Source organism: Panthera leo, chromosome B2 (assembly GCF_018350215.1).
Source record: "Panthera leo isolate Ple1 chromosome B2, P.leo_Ple1_pat1.1, whole genome shotgun sequence".
NCBI lineage: Eukaryota > Metazoa > Chordata > Mammalia > Carnivora > Felidae > Panthera > Panthera leo.
In genome coordinates, this window is record NC_056683.1 from 129037720 (window position 1) to 129055585 (window position 17866).

At 36.1% G+C, this 17866-nt stretch overlaps 1 protein-coding gene across 3 annotated transcripts in view; it reads left to right on the forward strand.

The window, feature by feature from the left end:
• ZC2HC1B (zinc finger C2HC-type containing 1B) overlaps positions 1 to 17866 on the forward strand; it is a 41948-nt gene that overhangs the window by 5745 nt on the left and 18337 nt on the right. For 2 of the 3 annotated variants that reach the window (XM_042939991.1, XM_042939993.1), the window contains exons 2-4: positions 4306 to 4367; positions 6979 to 7098; positions 7627 to 7765. In XM_042939991.1, coding sequence (XP_042795925.1) covers positions 4306 to 4367; positions 6979 to 7098; positions 7627 to 7765 — 321 coding nt within the window. The remainder of the gene's footprint in view (positions 1 to 4305; positions 4368 to 6978; positions 7099 to 7626; positions 7766 to 17866) is intronic. The other variant, XM_042939992.1, reaches the window with a different exon arrangement.

Below are 17866 nucleotides of genomic sequence, written 5' to 3' on the forward strand. Positions count from 1 at the left end.
ACATGCTAAACAAAACTGTTGATGGCTTCCAGATCACTTTATTTTCCTTATTTAAAAAATTGTCTTAAGATTTTAAACCAATGTATAAAAATAATAGCCAATGTATAAAAACAGTGGCCACTTTAATAGTCTACTAAGTAATACTCCTCTTAGGGTAAAGACAAATAGCTAAGTTGGTACTTACTGTTTTAGAATATTTCCTATCAAAGGGTTCTTTTTAAAAATGTCAGTGTTTTAATTTTTAAAACAATAATGAGTATTCTTTGTAGAAAAATTGAAAATGCAGGAAACTAAACGTGTACCTTTATTATCACTTAGGTGTGTGTGTCACATATATATGTGTGTTTATGTATATCTATACATGTAATGATCTATTTCCAGTCTTTATTTGTAAATATATGAATAAAAATGTATCATTAACATTTTCCATGTTATTCTCCCACAGATCGCTTTTAATCACTATATTCTCATTCACTGATTGGCAACCTATTTTTTAGTATAATTTTTGACTTTGTAGGCCATACAGTCTCTGTTAAGAACTACTCTACTGTTGTAGTGTGAAAGCAGCAATAGATATTATATAAACAAATGGGTGTGATTCTTTACTAATAAAGCTTTATATACAAAAACATACAGTGCCAGATTTGGCCTACTGGCCACAATTTGCTGACCCCTAGATGTTTTTTTAAACTTTTTATTTTGATAAAATTAGTGCACAAGAATTGCAAAATAGTAGAGATCCCATTCACCTTTTACCCAGTTTCCCCAGTTTAAGGTCCAGTTTAACTAACTATAGTACAATATCAAAACCAGGAAACATGCATTGGTACAATGTGCATTTATAGTTCCAGACCATTTTGTTACATGTATAATAACCACAACCACATTATAGCTACAGAACTATTGCATTACCCAAAGGTCTCCCTCATTGTATCCTGTATAGTCGCAACCACCTCCGTGCCTTCCTTGTTGGCAATCACTATTTTCCATCTCTATAATTTTGTCATTTTGAGATTGTTACACAAATGAAATCATACAGTATGTGACCTTTTGAGATCGGCTTTTCTCAGCATTGAGATCCATCTAGGTGTTGCATATATCAATAGTGTTCTGTTGCTGAACAGTATTCCAGGGTTTGGATGTTAACAGTATAACCATTCACCTGTTGCAAGGCCTTTTGGTTGTCTTAAATAATTATTTTAAGGTTCTAGTGATCCTATATTCTATGTGATTCAGCATTCTGGAACAAGTACTATAGACCTCATTGATCTCCATGTTTGGTTTAAGTGACTTAGGCACGTGTTCCCTTCCTTATAGTCAAGCTTCAGAATGCAGTATTCCAGGTGTTCTGTTGAATATTGTATCTCATTATTTTAAACTCATTGAACTAATTAAAACTCATGGATTTAAATCAGAGGCTATTTATCCTTCAGGGACTTCCATGCGTTTTGCAGGTTAGTACTGACATATCTGCATTTATGGTAATGGTTGGATACATAGTCTTAATACTTGTAGAGACAGAGATTCAAGTGTTGAGTCTCAGTGTTATTGCTTACTACCTGTGGTCTTGAGAAGTCCCCCAACTTTCAATCTCTGTTTTCTTATCTGTTAAAAAAAAAAAAAAAAAAAAAAAAAAGAAAGAAAGGTAGTACCAACTCTGTCTTGCAGGGCTGCTGTGAGAAGTAAAGGAGATTACATAGGAAAAGCGTTTGGGAAACAGGAAAACACTACACAAACGTCACAGTAATAATCATAAAAATCATCCTTCATTAGCAGTTTAGAAAAAGCAGTTTTATAATTAAGATGACTACCTTTTATTCACTAGTAAGTGTGTGGAAGGGTGGAATATTCTTGCTGAAAAAAAAAAAAAAAACCACAATTTTAAGACCCAGTTTTACAGAGTTAGAAGGCCAAAAGAACAGAGAGGAAGAGTAATATTTCTGTATGCTGTAATGGATGACCTGTGTTGCAAATACAATACCATCTGGCAGATGTGAGAAGAAATCATTTAAATCAACAATGTCTGTAACGAGCTACCATCTGATTCCTGTTAATCAGTCCTTCCTTTTTCAAACCTTTTCTTGGTTTCCATGACCCTGTTCTCTCCTGTTTCTCCTTCTGGCTTATCATCCTCATCTTCTTGGCCCTTAAATACGGAGTTCCCTAGGGATCATCCCTGTACTTCTCTTTCCATGACCTCTTCCCTGGCAATATCATGCCTTTACATCACTCTCCAAACAAAGCCTACATCTGTGTCTCTAGCCCTGACCTCCCTCATTTCCATCCTGCTGGCTGGATGACTCTCTCAAACTCAGTATTTCCAAAGCTGAGGTCATTTTTCTTACTAAGATGGCCCCTCTTTTCAAATTCTGTTTCTGTCCACAGCCCGACCATGTTCTGTGCCCTTCAGCACTGTTGTCTCTTTGCCACTTCCCCACTCCCTCCACATCTAGTCATGTTGTCAGTTCTTTGAGCCTGGTGTCTCCCATTTCCTCTTTTCTTTCCAGTTCCAGCCTACACCTTTGGCTTTTTAACTGAAATCCATCTTGCCTCCCTACCACAGTCCATTCAGCCCTCCTCACCTTTGTCACGTGAACCTTCCACAGCTCTGTTCAGATTCTTATTCATGTCAGCGATTGTTCCCCTTGTTTGTAGGATAAAGCCCAGATTGTTAATCTAATATAAAGTCCTCTCCATGATCAGCTTTTCTTTTTTTTTTTTTTTTAATTTTTTTTTTTTAATGTTTATTTTAGAGAGAGAGAGAGAGAGAGCATGAGCAGGGGAGAGGTAGAGAGCAAGGGAGACACAGAGCCTGAAACAGGCTCCAGGCTCTGAGATGTCAGCATAGAGCCCAATGCGGGGCTCGAACTCGGGAACGGCGAGATCATGACCTGAGCCGAAGTCGGACGCTCAACCGACTGAGCCACCCAGGCACCCCCATGATCAGCTTTTCTAATCTTTATGTATTCAACTCCAGGTGAACTTTAACTAATAGGAAGCAAAATCTTCTCAGAATTCCATGTTTTCCTTTTCTTTTGACACTTATCTAACTTTAATGTAATTGATGCCCACATTCTTTTCTGTGCCGGACGTATGTATGGTTTCTCTCAATATTTCTACAGAGTTGCATGTAGCAGATATTTATTGAATGACTGGTCTTGTGGTAGAAACTCAATTCTTGTTTGGCCCATACATTCAACAAGTATTTACTAAGCACCTTACTGTGGGTCAGGTACTTTGAGACATGGGACATATGTGGGTGCAATCTTGTGCCTTTTTTTTTTTTTAATGTATTTGACTTTATTCTTCATTTAACTTTTAAAACACTATAGTTGAATATCAATAACAATAGCAAGTAGTGAGCGTATTGTGATTATAGTCCTTCACTCATTCACAACTGTATGTAAAATGCCAGCAGTGAGTGTTCTTCACTGACCTCAGTAAGAGGCCTGACACCAACACCACCCCTAGGATGATGCTTATCCTCACATGCTTCTCCACTGTAATGATCCCATCTTTCTTGATTTAGATGGAACTCCTCAGTTCTTTCTACTCGGTCCTTTTCATCAGTATTTTATACTCTCTCTCAGGTAGGAGTTTTTCCTGCAAAACTCTTTGAGAGAGAGAAAGCCATTCTCAGGAAAGTTTACCTTAAATTTGATTATTAGGTGATCCTTTACATATGACCTATGATAAATTGCCATGCCTTCATTTAGCACACACACAGACATTGCACTCTAGTAGGAATCTCAAAGATGTTAACTGTTAGATAACTGATCACTTTTTAAAAATATTTATTTATTTTGAGAGAGACCGTGCGCACAAGTGAGGGGATGGGCAGAGAGGAGAGAGGGAGAGGATCCCAAGCAGGCTCTGTGCTGTCAGCGTGGAACCCAGTGCAGGGCTTAATCCCACAAACCCGTGAGATCATTGACCTGAGCCAAAATCCACAGTCAGACGTTCAACTAGCTGAGCCACCCAGGTGCGCCAGTTAATTTATGACTTTATACTAAAGTATTAACTTTGTACTTCTGTCTAAACAAAAGCTATCAGGTGCTTAGTTTAGGAGTATATTAAATGTACTCTGGTTGCCTGAAGGATATGGAATTTACCTGTTTAGTGAAGTGAGAAGTCTCTGTTAGAAGAGGAAAATGGGTGAGTTCATGAAATATCTTCCTAAGAGAAGTTGGTGGGGAGGGAAAAGAGTGAGGAGATCAAGCTATTGAGGTCCCCTCCAGTTAATCATTTCTTCTTGGGCAGGCAGTTCCACGAAACTAACATAATGTGCTTTTGGATCTTATACAGATGGCAATCAGGAGTTACTTCCCTGTGAAGTCTGTGCAAGACGCTTTGCAGCAGATGTTCTGGTAAACATAAAGACATTTTGTAGATGTGTTTCGTTGGAGTTAAATGAACTGTCAAGTCGGTGAGGAGGCTGTAGCGGCAAAGATTAAAGACAGATGTGGAGAGAAAGCGAGGGAAGAGGATAGGATAACCTATGGCTGGCAGGCCCGGAGGACACTGAGGCGGATAGGTGCCACCCCATTCAGAAGGGAGTGTAATTAAACATGGTACTCTTAGAAAAAGGATGCCAGATGAAAGTGTTTTGGCACAGCTCATTGTCTCTTGAGAGCTTTTGGCTCTTTTGCCTTTTCTATAAGCATCAAAAATTCAAATTTTAAGGCCAAAGCACCAGGGAAATTAGCTAGTCAAGAGGAATGAACATTGAATTTGGAGCATCTGGAAACTTGGCTTTTAGCCTCAAATTTGTCACTAATTCTGACAAGTCCTTTAACCTCCCTCTGTTTCCTGCTTTGCCACGTATGAAGACAGAACCTTTCAATTTTCAGGGGTTTTATGTAATTTGAACAAAATGGATGTAAGGCCTGTTCCAAGATTTAATTGTTAATCAGATTCAAGCTAACTGCATGTCGAGTCCCCTGATTGATGCCTATAAAGTGGAATAAAAGCTTAATTTATTTAAAAATTGGGGAATCAAACAGGTATTAGACTTCGGTATTCTAAAGAGATGCCCAAGACAAATGATTAAAAAAAAAAAAAAGAAAACAACTTAAGGTGATAATACAATTATGAGATTGAACATTTTAGGTCAAGGAGACATAAGCAGACTTAAAGGTTTTGGACCATATACCTGACTACATTTGGGGCAAAAGACTATATAATAAGGTTGTAAGTTTTGTTTCTCTGGGGAATTTAAAAAATGAAATACCTGTTCTGATTAACTATAGTTAGCGCTTCCTGAATTTAGAAACAGGAGTTCACAGGGCCTGTTGTGGCCCAGGAATCCACCGGTGTGCTGCTTTTTGCCAAGCCAGGCTTGCACCCCATAAGGATGAGTTGCAGAACTAGGAGGTACCATTCCATTTGAAATGGAATCACTGAATGTCAAGTGTGTCTTGCGTCTTCTTGGTTTTTACTTTCTAGGCCTATCTCCAGGCTACAAAGAGCATTTGATCGAATGATGTGATACCTTTCTCTCCTTTAATTTAAAATGGAGGGGACGCCTGGATGCCTTAGTCAGTTGAGTGTCTGACTCTTGATTTCAGCTCAGGTCATGATCTCATGGTTTGTGGCTTCAAGCCCCCACATCCAGGCTCCGCAGTGCGGAGCCTGGTTTGGAGTCTCTCTTCCTCTCTATCTCTCTCAGAATAAATAAACTTAAAAAAGATAATAATAAAATGGAGGGCACCTGGCTGGCTCAGTCAGTAGAGCATGTGACTCTTGATCTTGGGGTCATGAGTTTGAGCCCTACATGGGGTGTAGAGATTACTTAAATAAAACTTAAAAAAATAAAATGGTATGGCTTGTTTGTAACCAAGTATAGGGATTTTTTTTATAGAGTCCGTATTTTGTTGGGTCTGGACAAAGGAACTGTGTGTTAACCATTATGAGTTCCATATCCACCAAGGAAGAGGCCATTTAGTGGAAAGTTGTTGGTATAATTCTATAGCAATGATGCCCTAGCAGATCTTGTAAGGGTGGTACACAGGCAAAGCTCTGTTTGTTGGTTCCATTTTTTATGTACTAGAAATGTTGACTACTTAAAGGATTACTTGGCTGGAGTAAAGAATGTTTTCCCTGACGATTATCTGTTAAATGTTAAATATTGTAACATTTTAAAACTTAATATTAAAAGTTTAGATTTGCTCTGAAATAGATGACTTCATGGATGTGAAATGTTTGGATAAATTAAAGGAAAATATCTTCATAATGTAAATGGAATTGGTGTATTCTTCACTTATTTGTATGGTTGTCCCAGTTGTCTTTTGCAGATGTTCTCAAATATTTCTTTGAAACCTCTCCACTCCTTGAGGAAGTTAAGTAGTTTAACGTGCTCTATGTAGAAAAGTGGCCCCGTTGAATTCAATTTTGAAATTGCTGAGTGGTAAGAAGAGTTTTCTTGAGAAGGTTCCATCGGTAGGAGCTAAGTTTCCCCCTGCTGTATGCAAAGGGCTATCTCAAAAGAACGGTAAAATGGAATGTTAGGATTGCTGGGACTCAGATTCCCTGTTATGTTACTGGATGCCTTGCTCGTGGAATTTGGAAACCGTGGAGGCAGGAAACAGGAGACAGGAAAATCTCCTTGGCTTCAGTGAGTACCTAGCTCGATATCAAAAATATTTATTTCGATTTAAACTAGAATGTTTGCCTTCTCAACATTATTTAATGCCTGGAATCATTCACGCAGCCCAAGTGGTAGAGTTCAGTGTATAAAACCAAATTCGAAAGAAGTCTCTGTAGCTGCGGAGGCCTTTTCTTGACCTTGCCCTCACGCAATATCTAGCGATGTGTAACATGGGTGGAGAGAGCCAGATGGATTTGCTCTACTGTGATTTGAGAGTTAGAGAATGAACTTGGCTCCGAAGGTGAACCCCGTCATTCTAGTGGGGGCTGCCTGAGTACAAACCTTGTGACTATACATGTTAAAAATTTTAATCCCCACTGTTTCTTTTCTAGGAAAGACATGGACCAATATGTAGGAAACTCTTCAACAAAAAGCGTAAACCTTTCAATTCCCTGAAACAAAGATTACAGGGCACTGACATTCTCATTGTGAGAACAGCTCCTCAGTCCAAGGTACTATCAGTATCGTGCTTGTTCTTCTTGATTACATCCTTAAGTACATTAAAGCCCCTTTTTGGCTCTCTGGTTTCATTTTTGCTTGATAGTGCAGTGTAATGTCATGTAAGTATAATCCACCTTTACTGTTTTCTTTTTAATCATGCTCACTTAGATTTCGAAATGTATTTCAGATACTTTCCAGATGTGGCAAAAAAGAATCTCGTTTATGTTTTCATTAGTGTAGCATTAAATCTCGCAATTAACTTGGAAGAAAGTCCCTTTTCATCTTACAGTTAAGTCTTTCTGTAAAGTGTTGTCGTTTGTTTTTCTGATTGTTATTTTGTGTTTTCCCACACTGTTGTGACTTGCAAATTTTATTACTGTATTTTTCCAAATCTCTTTTTGTACTCTTGAACACAAATTTTCTTTTCCCTCCAAATTTCACCGTCCTATGTCCTGTAAATTTAAATCCCAGCTTAAAATAAAGTTGCAAGGGACAGATGTACAGTCGAGGTTAGTATATATTGGTTTTCTTTTTTATAGCATCAACCTGTGAGGAGATCTAACTGGAGACAACAACATGAAGATTTCATTAATGCAATCCGTTCAGCCAAGCAGTCTACACTAGCCGTTAAAGAAGGCCGACCTCTCCCACCTCCACCTCCTCCATCCATCAACCCAGGTGTGGGGCCAGTTTGGTTTGCTTTGGGCATTTTATTCTTAACCAATTGTGCTTGATTTGGGGCCAGATCATCACGCCTTGCTTCCTCCTCTGCATTCTAAAATTAATAATAACGAATTATAAAAGTAATTTTATCATACAATATACCTTATCCTAATTTTATTTTAATTCCGTATAAATATTCTGTGTTTCTTTCTAACTCTATTTCAACATAAGACCACTACATAAGTCCAGGGGACACCGTTCACATCATGGTCTATGAGAATGGGGCTGTGCAGAATACTTCTCCAATACAGTGTCAGATACCCAAGCTCTGGGTTTGTTTGCTTGTTTGTTTGTTTTTGGTGGGGAGGGCAGGGGGATAGGGTTTTGTTGTGAGATAAAAATCCCATAATATGAAATTCACTGTCTTAACCATTTTAAGTTGTGCAATTTAGTGGCCTAAAGGCTTTTTACCCTAAAATTTTCATTTTGAAAATTTTCAAATTTACAGAAAAGAGGAAGATATAGTACAGTGATCACTCATACACCATACCTTCCATTGAAATTTGACAGTTGTTTACATTTCATATTTTCTGTCTTATTTTTGGGGGGACAGAACTATTTAACACTAAGTTTCAGACATCATAACACTTTACTCTTAACTGTATCAGTATGCGTTTCTGAAGTATGCGTGCATTTTCTTGCATAATATAGGGACTCATATTTTCCCAGTTATCTTAAGAATGTCTTTTAAAGCTCACTCCTTGCTCCCTAATCACAATCCAAGAATCATGCATTTTTTGTTGTTGTCTCTTTTCTTTAATCTTGCACAATACCCTTACTAAGCCAGTAGGCTTTTAGGATATCTTTTAGGACATCTTTTAGGCTATCTCTTGTTCTAGATTTGTCTGGTTTTTTTTACTCAGGCTAATGTTTAACTTGTTCCTCTATCCTCTGTTTTTCTGTAAATTGGAAATTAGGGCTAGAGACTCTATTAGATTAATATTAATCCCTATCAGATATAAGATTTTCAAGTATTTTCTCCCATTCTGTAGACTTTCTTTTCACTTTTTTTTTGTCTTTACACTTTCTTGATGGTATCCTTTGATACACAAAATTTTTTTAATTTTGATAAGAGTGCAGTTTTTTTTTTTCTTTTGTTTCCTAGCTTTTGATTGTCAGATCCAAAAAATCATTGCAAAATCCATGTCATGAAGCCTTCCCCATGTGCTTTCTTCTAAGAGTTTTATATTTTCAGCTTTTACAGTTTTGTATTTGAGCCAGGTGGAGTTAATTCTGTATGTGGCATAAGGTAAGATCCCAGCTTCATTGGAAGTTGCATATCTAGTTTTACATGTGGGTATCTAGTTTTCTCAGCACTGTTTGTTGAAAAGACTATCCTTTCCCTATTGAGTGATCTTGGCACCCTTATAAAAAGTCATTTGACCATATATGTGAAGGTTTATTTCTGAGCTACTCTAGTCTGTTTTTCTATATGTCTGTCTTTATGCCAGTAACACCCTGTTTTGATTACTCTAGTAAATTTGTAGTAAGTGTTGAAAGTCCTCCAAGATTGTTTTGGTTATTTGGGGACCTCTGAGATTGTATATGAATTTTTAGGATGGATTCTTTTTTGTTGTTTCTGAAAATGCCACTGAGATTTTTATAGGGATTGCATTAAATCTGTACCTTGCTTTGAGTAGTGTTATCATCTTAACAAAATTGTTTTACAGTCCATGAACATGCAATGTCTTTTCATTTATTTATTTTCTTTTTAATTTCTATCATCAACATTTCATTGACTAGGTATAAGAACGTACAAGTCTTTTACCCCTTTGGTTTGATTTATTCCTATTTTATTATTTTTGATGCTATTGTAAATGGAATTGTTAAGTTTATTTTCAGATTGTTCATTGCTAGTATATAGAAGTACGACTGATTTGAGGGTATTAATTTTGTATCCTACAACTCAGTTGAATTTTGTTAGCTCTAACAGTTTTTTTGTTTGTTTGTTTTTTTGGTGTGGAATTTTCAGGGTTTTCTACATATAAAATTATGTCATTTGTGAACTGATGTAATTTTACTTCTTCCTCTCCAGTTTGTCTCTTTTATTTCTTTTTCATGTCTAAATCCTCTGGTTAGAACTTCCAATACTATATTGTACAGCAGTGGTGAAAGCAGATATCCTTGTCTTGTTTTCCATTGAGTAAATGTTATCTGAGAGTTATAACTGGCTACTTAAAACATAAATAATAACATATTGTGAGGATTATGCATGTGGAAGTAGTGAAATGTATGAAAACAATACAATAAGGTTAAGTAAGGAAAATGGACATACATTGTTGAAAGTTTTCTGTGTATTGTACATGAATAAGTTTAGTACCCATTATACATGAATAGGTGTAGTATTGTTTGAAGGTAGAATATTATATCTTAAAGATGTCTATTATAAACCCTAGAGTAAACACACAAAAATATTGACATATCAGTAATAAGACAATAGGTGGAGTGGAGATAAAATGGAAGAAAATTCAATCTAAGAGAAGATAGGAAAAAGGGGGGGGGGAACAACAAAGAAAAGATGGGATAAAGACAAATAGCAAGATGGTGAACTTAAACCCAACCATATGGATAGTTGTGTATAAATGACCTAAACCCTTCAGATAAAAAGCCGATTGTCAGACTGAATAATAAAGCAAGGTCCAATTATATACTTTCCACAAGAAACACACTTTAAATAGCAAGATGTAAATAAATGTGCCAGGCAGGTGAGCAAACAAGGAGGTGACCCAGGTAGGCCTACAGAGACCACACTCTCAGGACAGCTGCTCCTATGTTAGCAGGCTGCTGCCGCCTCAAGGGGACATACACCAGGGTTGCCATATCTCATTTCTCAAAGGATGTCAGAAATGCAGATTTCCTGATTTATAAATACCAGAAACTCAGATGTTTTAGAAACTTCAAGTTTGGACCTCTGAGGTTGGAAGTCAGTCAGCGGTTTTCCTTGGAGGGGTGGGGATGAGCAGGAGTGGACATGAGGAACATTGCTGAGAATGTTCTGTGTCTTGATCCGGGCTGGATTACATGGGTGTGTGCAGCTTGTAAACATTTCGTGTAGACATACATTTACGATCTGTGCCTTCCCTCTTGGATAAAAAGATAAAAGGAGAAATAAACACCAGCAATGTCAAAACAACTATAGACTGGCATGTTAAAAGCATGGGGAAAGATATACATGCAAATAATAATCATAAAACCTGAATGCTAATATTAATATCAGGCAAAGCAAATGTCAAGTGTTATTAACAAGAGTAATGATTAAAAATACATATTCATCAAGAAGGCCTATCAGTCCTAAATGTTTATGTACCTAGTAACAGAGTTCAGAGAACATAAAACAAAAACTGACAAAACTCTAGACAGATTCACAGTTATATTTGGAGATTTTAGTGTTCCTTTCTTAGCAGCTAATAAAATAAGCAACAGGAAAATCAGTAAGGACGTAGGACATTTTCTAATGTGAACAACAGTATCAACCAGTTTGACCTAATTGATATCTAAAGCTATAATGTGATGTGTAGCAACAGCAGAATATAATTCTTTTTAAGTACACATGGAGCATTTGTCCAGGATAGACCATGTGTAGGGCCACAAAGTAAGTTTCAGTAAATGTAAAAGGATTGAGACATCATGCAGATTGTTACTTGACACAGCAGAATTAAGTTGAAATTTATGATGAAAATATATCTAGAAAATTTCCTAATATTTGGAAATTATCAGCTTTTCTTAATGCATGGATTTAAGAAGAAATCGTAAGAGAAATGGGAAAATATTTTGAACTGAATGGTAATGAAAACATCACAATTTGTGGGATTCAGCTATAACAGTGCAAGGAGGAGGTTTATAGCTTTAAAAAAAGCTTATAACTAGAAAAGAAAAAAAACGTTTAAACCAATTGCTTTATATGTTTCCTCTTTAAAAAGTTTCAAGAACAAATTACACCTCAGTTAAGTAGAGGGAAGAAAATAGTAAATGTAGTTCACCATATTAACAAAATATTTGTAAAAGCATATGATTATCCCACTAGATACAGGAAAAGCCTGTGACAAAATGCAACCCCTGTACATGTTTATATAAGAAAATTCTTAGAAAGGTAGAAATAGAAGGGAAACACCTCAATAAAAGGACATTTTTGAACAATCTGCAGTTAACATTACACTTGATGAAAAACTGAACACTTTCCCACTGAGATGAGAAAAAGCAAGGATGTCTTTTCTGACCACTTCTGTTCAATACTGTACTAAAGATGTAGTACTCACCGAAATAAGGAAATAAATTATTGGAGAGGAAGAGGTAAAACTGTCTTTCTTCATAGACAACATAACCATGAATGAGTAAATATAGAAAATCTTAGGAAACTGTAAGAAAGCTACTGGAGTTAAAAGTTCATTTAACACACTTTTCAGGATATAAAGTCAATATACATAAATTTATATTTTTATATACTAGGCATAAACAATTAAAAAATGAAATTAAAAATATGTTTACAATTGGGGCGCCTGGGTGGCTCAGTCGGTTAAGCATCTGACTTCGGCTCAGGTCATGATCTCCCTGGGTTTGCGGGTTCGAGCCCTGCGTCAGGCTCTGTGCTGACAGTTCAGAGCCTGGAGCCTCCTTCAGATTCTGTGTCTCCTCCTCTCTCTGCCCCTCCCATGCTCATGCTCTCTCTCTTTCAGTAATAAATAAATGTTAAAAAAAAAAATATGTTTACAATTACGAAAAAGCATTAGTACTTAGGGGTATTTTTTTTTTTAAAGGTTTTTAAAAAAAAAATTTTTTTTAATGTTTATTTATTTTTGGGACAGAGAGAGACAGAGCATGAATGGGGGAGGGTCAGAGAGAGAGGGAGACACAGAATCTGAAGCAGGCTCCAGGCTCTGAGCTGTCAGCACAGAGCCCGACGTGGGGCTCGAACTCACAGACCATGAGATCATGACCTGAGCCGAAATCAGACGCTTAACCGACTGAGCCACCCAGGTGCCCCTACTTAGGGGTATGTTTAACAAAATATGTGTAAGACTTGAAAAATGAAAACCAGGAAACACTGTTCAGAGAAATTTAAAAAAGACCAAAATAAATGGAGAGATTTACCATTTTCATGATTTGAAAGACTCAGTATTATGTTACCATGTCAGTTCTTCCCAAATTGATCTATGGATTCAGTGTAATTCCAGTAAAAACCCCTGCAAGTTTTCTTTGCCACGTAGGAATTCACCAGTTGACTTTAAAATTATATGGAAATTCGAAGGATCTGGAATAGCCAAGATAGTTTGGAAAAAAAGGAAAAAATTGGAGGACTTACACTACCTGATGTCAAGACTTATTATGATGTTAGAGTTATTCAGTAATTTGATATTGGTGTATCAATTGAACAGAAAAGAGTATCTGGATGTAGATCCATGTATGGGCGATTGATTTTTGACACAAATATTCATTTGGAGAAAATGAGTCATGATCCTTATACAAAAATTAATTGATGAAAATTAACTGACAAAAATTAATTCACAATGGAACATTGACCTTATAAGTGCTACAACAATAAGATTTCTAGAAAAAACAAAAATCTTTGATCTAAGAGTCAACCAAGATTTCTTAAGCGGGATATACAATGTACAGATTTTTAAAAAGGAAATTGATAAATTGGGCTTCACCAAAATTAAAAATTTTAGTCTTGAGAGACACCATTAAGAGAGTGCAAAGGCAAGCCACAGGCTGAGAGATAATACTCATAATACATACTGACAAAGGACTCATATCAAGAATATATAAAGAACTCTTGAAATTCAAGAAGACAACCCAGTAAGAAAAAAGGTGAGAGATGTATTTGAACAGATACATCACAGAATAATGGCCAATAAGCACATAAAAAGATACTTAACGTCATTTCTGTCAAGGAAATATGAATTACAACTACGGTGAGATACTACCACATACCCACTTGATGGCTAAAATTAAGGACTGACAATACAAATGATAGCGAGGATGTGGAACAGCTGGAAGTCTCCCACTGCTGAAGGGAGTGTAAAATAGGACAGCTACCCTGCACTGGTATTTTCTTAAGTTAAACATACGCTTATTTATAGAGCAATTCTATACCTAGGTATTTTTGCAAAAAACTGGAAACATGTCCTTAGAAAAGACATATATTAATGTTCATAGTAGCTCTATATAGCATAAACTGGGGGAAAAACCCTCCACAAACGTCCATCAGCAAGTGAGTAGATACAAAAATTGTGTAATTATTGACAAAACAGAATACAACTCCACAGTAAGAAGAAAGTGCTACCATATAAGCAGCAACATGGGTATTCTCTTATGTGAAACTATACAACAGATAAAACTTGAGTGGCAGGAAGGGTGCCTGGTGGCTCAGTTGGTTGCATGTCGCACTTTTGATTTCAGCTCAGGTCATGATCCCAGGGTTGTGGGAGCAAGCCCCACGTTGGGCTCCACACTGAGCATGGAGCCTGCTTAAGATTCAGTCTCTCTCTCTCTCTCTCTCGCTCTGTCCCTCACCCCCCTCATGTGCTCATGCTGTCTCTCTCTCAAAAACAAAACAAAAAAACCCAAAACTTTAGTGATAGAAAATGGAGTTTTGATTGATTGAGACTGGGTTTGGGGGAATATTGACTGAAAAGGGGCATGAGGGGAACAGTTCTGTGTTTTAAATGAAGTGGTTACACAAATGTGTACGTTTATTAAAACTCACTGGCCGGTATGCTTAAAATAGGTGTATTTTACTTCATGTAAATTAGTTCACATTAGTGATTCGACATTTGTATACATTACAAAATGCTCACCACGTTGAGTGTAATTAACATCTGTCACCATACAAATTTACTACAATATCATTGACTACATTCTCTACACTATACTTTTTATCCCCATGACTGATTTACTTCTTACTTATTTTTAAGTTTTGAGGGGAATATGAAACTATTTGGTACTGAAGTGCACAGGAATGTGGAGTAAAGGATTATGTTGGCTGTAATAATTTTCCAGTGTGAAAAGAGCTTACCTTGACTATTCTTAACACAGGAGATTATTTCAGTTGCTGAATGAATGAAATTTTAGAGCTCTATGTGAAAAATAAAGTATATTTTACTTGGGCCACTATAATAGTGTTGAGATCGATCGTTGTGGGTGTTGTTGGTCTTTTACCCATTGACAGAGCACGTCCTAATTTTCTGTTCTTGTGTTAGTTTTCCTTGATTAATTTAATCTGCCTTTTTTCTTCCTTCCTTCCTTCCTTCCTTCCTTCCTTCCTTCCTTCCTTTCTTTTTCTTTCTTTCTTTCTTCCTTCCTTCCTTCCTTCCTTCCTTCCTTCCTTCCTTTCTCTCTCTCTCTCTCTCTTTCTTTCTTTCTTTCTTTCTTTCTTTCTTTCTTTCTTTCTTTCTTTCCTACCAGAGGAAGCAGAAAAGGAGTAGGATAGGATGCTTTCGGTAATGCTTTTTGTATTGCGTCTGGTGTTTGTTTTGTTTTCTAATGTGAGGAAACTTACAGATTCCTTTTATAAAATTAAAAAACATATTTTTTTGGTGAGGTGACCTTTTTTCTTTATCCTTTGTTTAGGATTACTATTTAAGATTCATCCTTTATTGAAAGGGTGATTTACTTATATTGTAACTGGAAGTTTTTACCTCTTAATCCGTTTTACCTATTTTGCTCATCCCCGCACCTCCATCCCCTGCTGGCAACCACCACTTTGTTTTTTGTATTTATAAGTCTGTTTCTGTTTTTTGTTTGTTCATTTGTTTTTTAGATTACATGTGTAAGTGAAATCATACGCTATTTATCTTTCTCTGTTTTATTACCCTCTAGGTCCATCCATGTTAAATTAGTGTTTTCATTTCTTTGGGTAAATATCCAGAAATGGAATTACTGGATTATATGGTGTCTCTCTCTCTCCCTCTCCCTCCCTCCCTCGCTCTCCCTCTCTCACTCTTTCCCTCTCCCCCTCCCTCCCTCCTTCCCTCTCTATCTCTTTCTCTCCATATATATATATATATATATATATATATATATATATATATATATATTTCTCTCCATATATATATATATATATATATATATATATATATATATATATATATATGTTCATTTATTTTTTTTGAGAGTGGAGACTGAGAATCCCAAGTAGGCTCCATGCTCTGTGCTGAGCCCAAGGCGGGGCTTGATTTCACAACCATAAAATCATGACCTGAGCCGAACTCAAGAGTTAGCTTGAGCCATCCAGGCGCCCCTGGTATTTATATTTTTAATTTTTTGAGGAATCTCCATGTTCTTTTACACAGTGGCTGCATCAGTTTCTATTCCCACCAATAGTGCTTGGGGGTTACCTTTCTCTGCATCCTCACCAACACTTGTTTTTTCCTGTCTTTTTTTATTCTAGCCCTTCTGACAAGTGTAAAGTAATATTTTATTTTGGTTTTGATTTGCATTTCCCTGATTAGTGATGTTGAGCATCTTTTCATGTGCCTGTTAGCCTTCTGTATGTCTTCTTTGGAAAAATGACTATTCAGGTCTTGTGTTCATTTTTTAATCAGATTTTTTTGGTGTTGAGTTCTGGGAGTTCTTTATATATTTTAGATACTAACCCCTTATCAGATATATCATTTTCAGATATCTTCTCCTAATCAGTAGGTTGTCTTTTTGTCTTGTTCATGGTTTCTTTCTTTGTGCAAAATTTTTTAGTTTGATATAGTCCCAGTTTATTTTTGTTTTTGTTGCCCTTGTCTAAGGAGACAGATCCAAAAATATATTACTAACTCCTATGTCCAAGAGTTTATTGCCTGTGTTTTCTTTTAGAACTTTTATGGTTTCAGGTCTTACATTTAGGTTTTTAATTCATTTTAAGTTTATTTTTGTATATGGTGTAAAAAAAAAAAAAATGGCCTATTCTCATTCTTTTGTGTGTATCCATCCAGTTTTCCCAACACCATTTGTTGAAGAGATTGTCTTTTCCCTACTGTATATTCTTGCCTTCTTCTCTCTATTCTGTTCCATTGTGTCTGTTTTTGTTACAGGACTGTACTGTTTTGATTATTAGAGCTTTGTAATAGAGTTTGAAATCTGGGATTGTGATATCTCTAGCTTTGTTCTTCTTTCTCAAGATTTCTTTGGCTATTCAGGGTCTTTGGTGGTTCCATAAAAATTTTGTTATTCTAGATCTGTGAAAATGCTAGATTTATGAAAAATGCTAGTGATAATTTGTTAGGAATTGTATTGAATCTGTAGATTGCTTTGGATATTATAGACATTTTAACAATATTAAATTTTTCATTCCACGAGCATGGTGTATCTTTCCATTTATTTGTGTTGTCTTCAGTTTCTTTAATCAGTATTTTATAGTTATCAGAGTACAGGTCTTTCACCTTCTTGGTTAAATATATTCCTATTTATTTTATTCTTTTTGATGAAGTTGTAAGTGGGATTGTTTTCTTAATTTCTCTTTCTGTTACTTCATTTAAAGTGCATAGAAATGCAACAGATTCCTGCATATGAATTTTGTATCTTGTAACTTTACTGAATTAATTTACTAGTTCTAACAGTCTTTAGGGTTTTCTATGTATATAGTATGTCATCTGCAAATAGTGACAGTTTTATTTCTTCCTTACCAAGTTACATGTCTCTTATTTCTTTTTCTTGTCTGTTTTCTGTGGCTAGGACTTCTTGTAGTATGTTGAACAAAACTTGTGAGAGTGGACATCTTTGTCTTGTTCCTGATCTAAGGGGAAAAGCTCTCAACCTTTCACCATTGAGTATGATGCTAGCTCTTTGTTTGCCATATATGGCATTTATTATGTTGAGGTATGTTCCCTCTGTACCCATTTTGTTGAGAGTTTTTATTATAAATGGATGTTGAATTTTGTCAAATGCTTTTTCTTCCTCTATTGAAAGGATTATTTGAAGGATTTTTTCCTTCATTTTTTTTAAACATGTTGTATCACATTGATTAATTTGCAGATATTGAACCATCCTTGCATCCCAGGGAATAAATCCCACTTGATTGTGGTATATGATCTTCTAAACATTTTTTATTTTTATTTAGTTATTTTT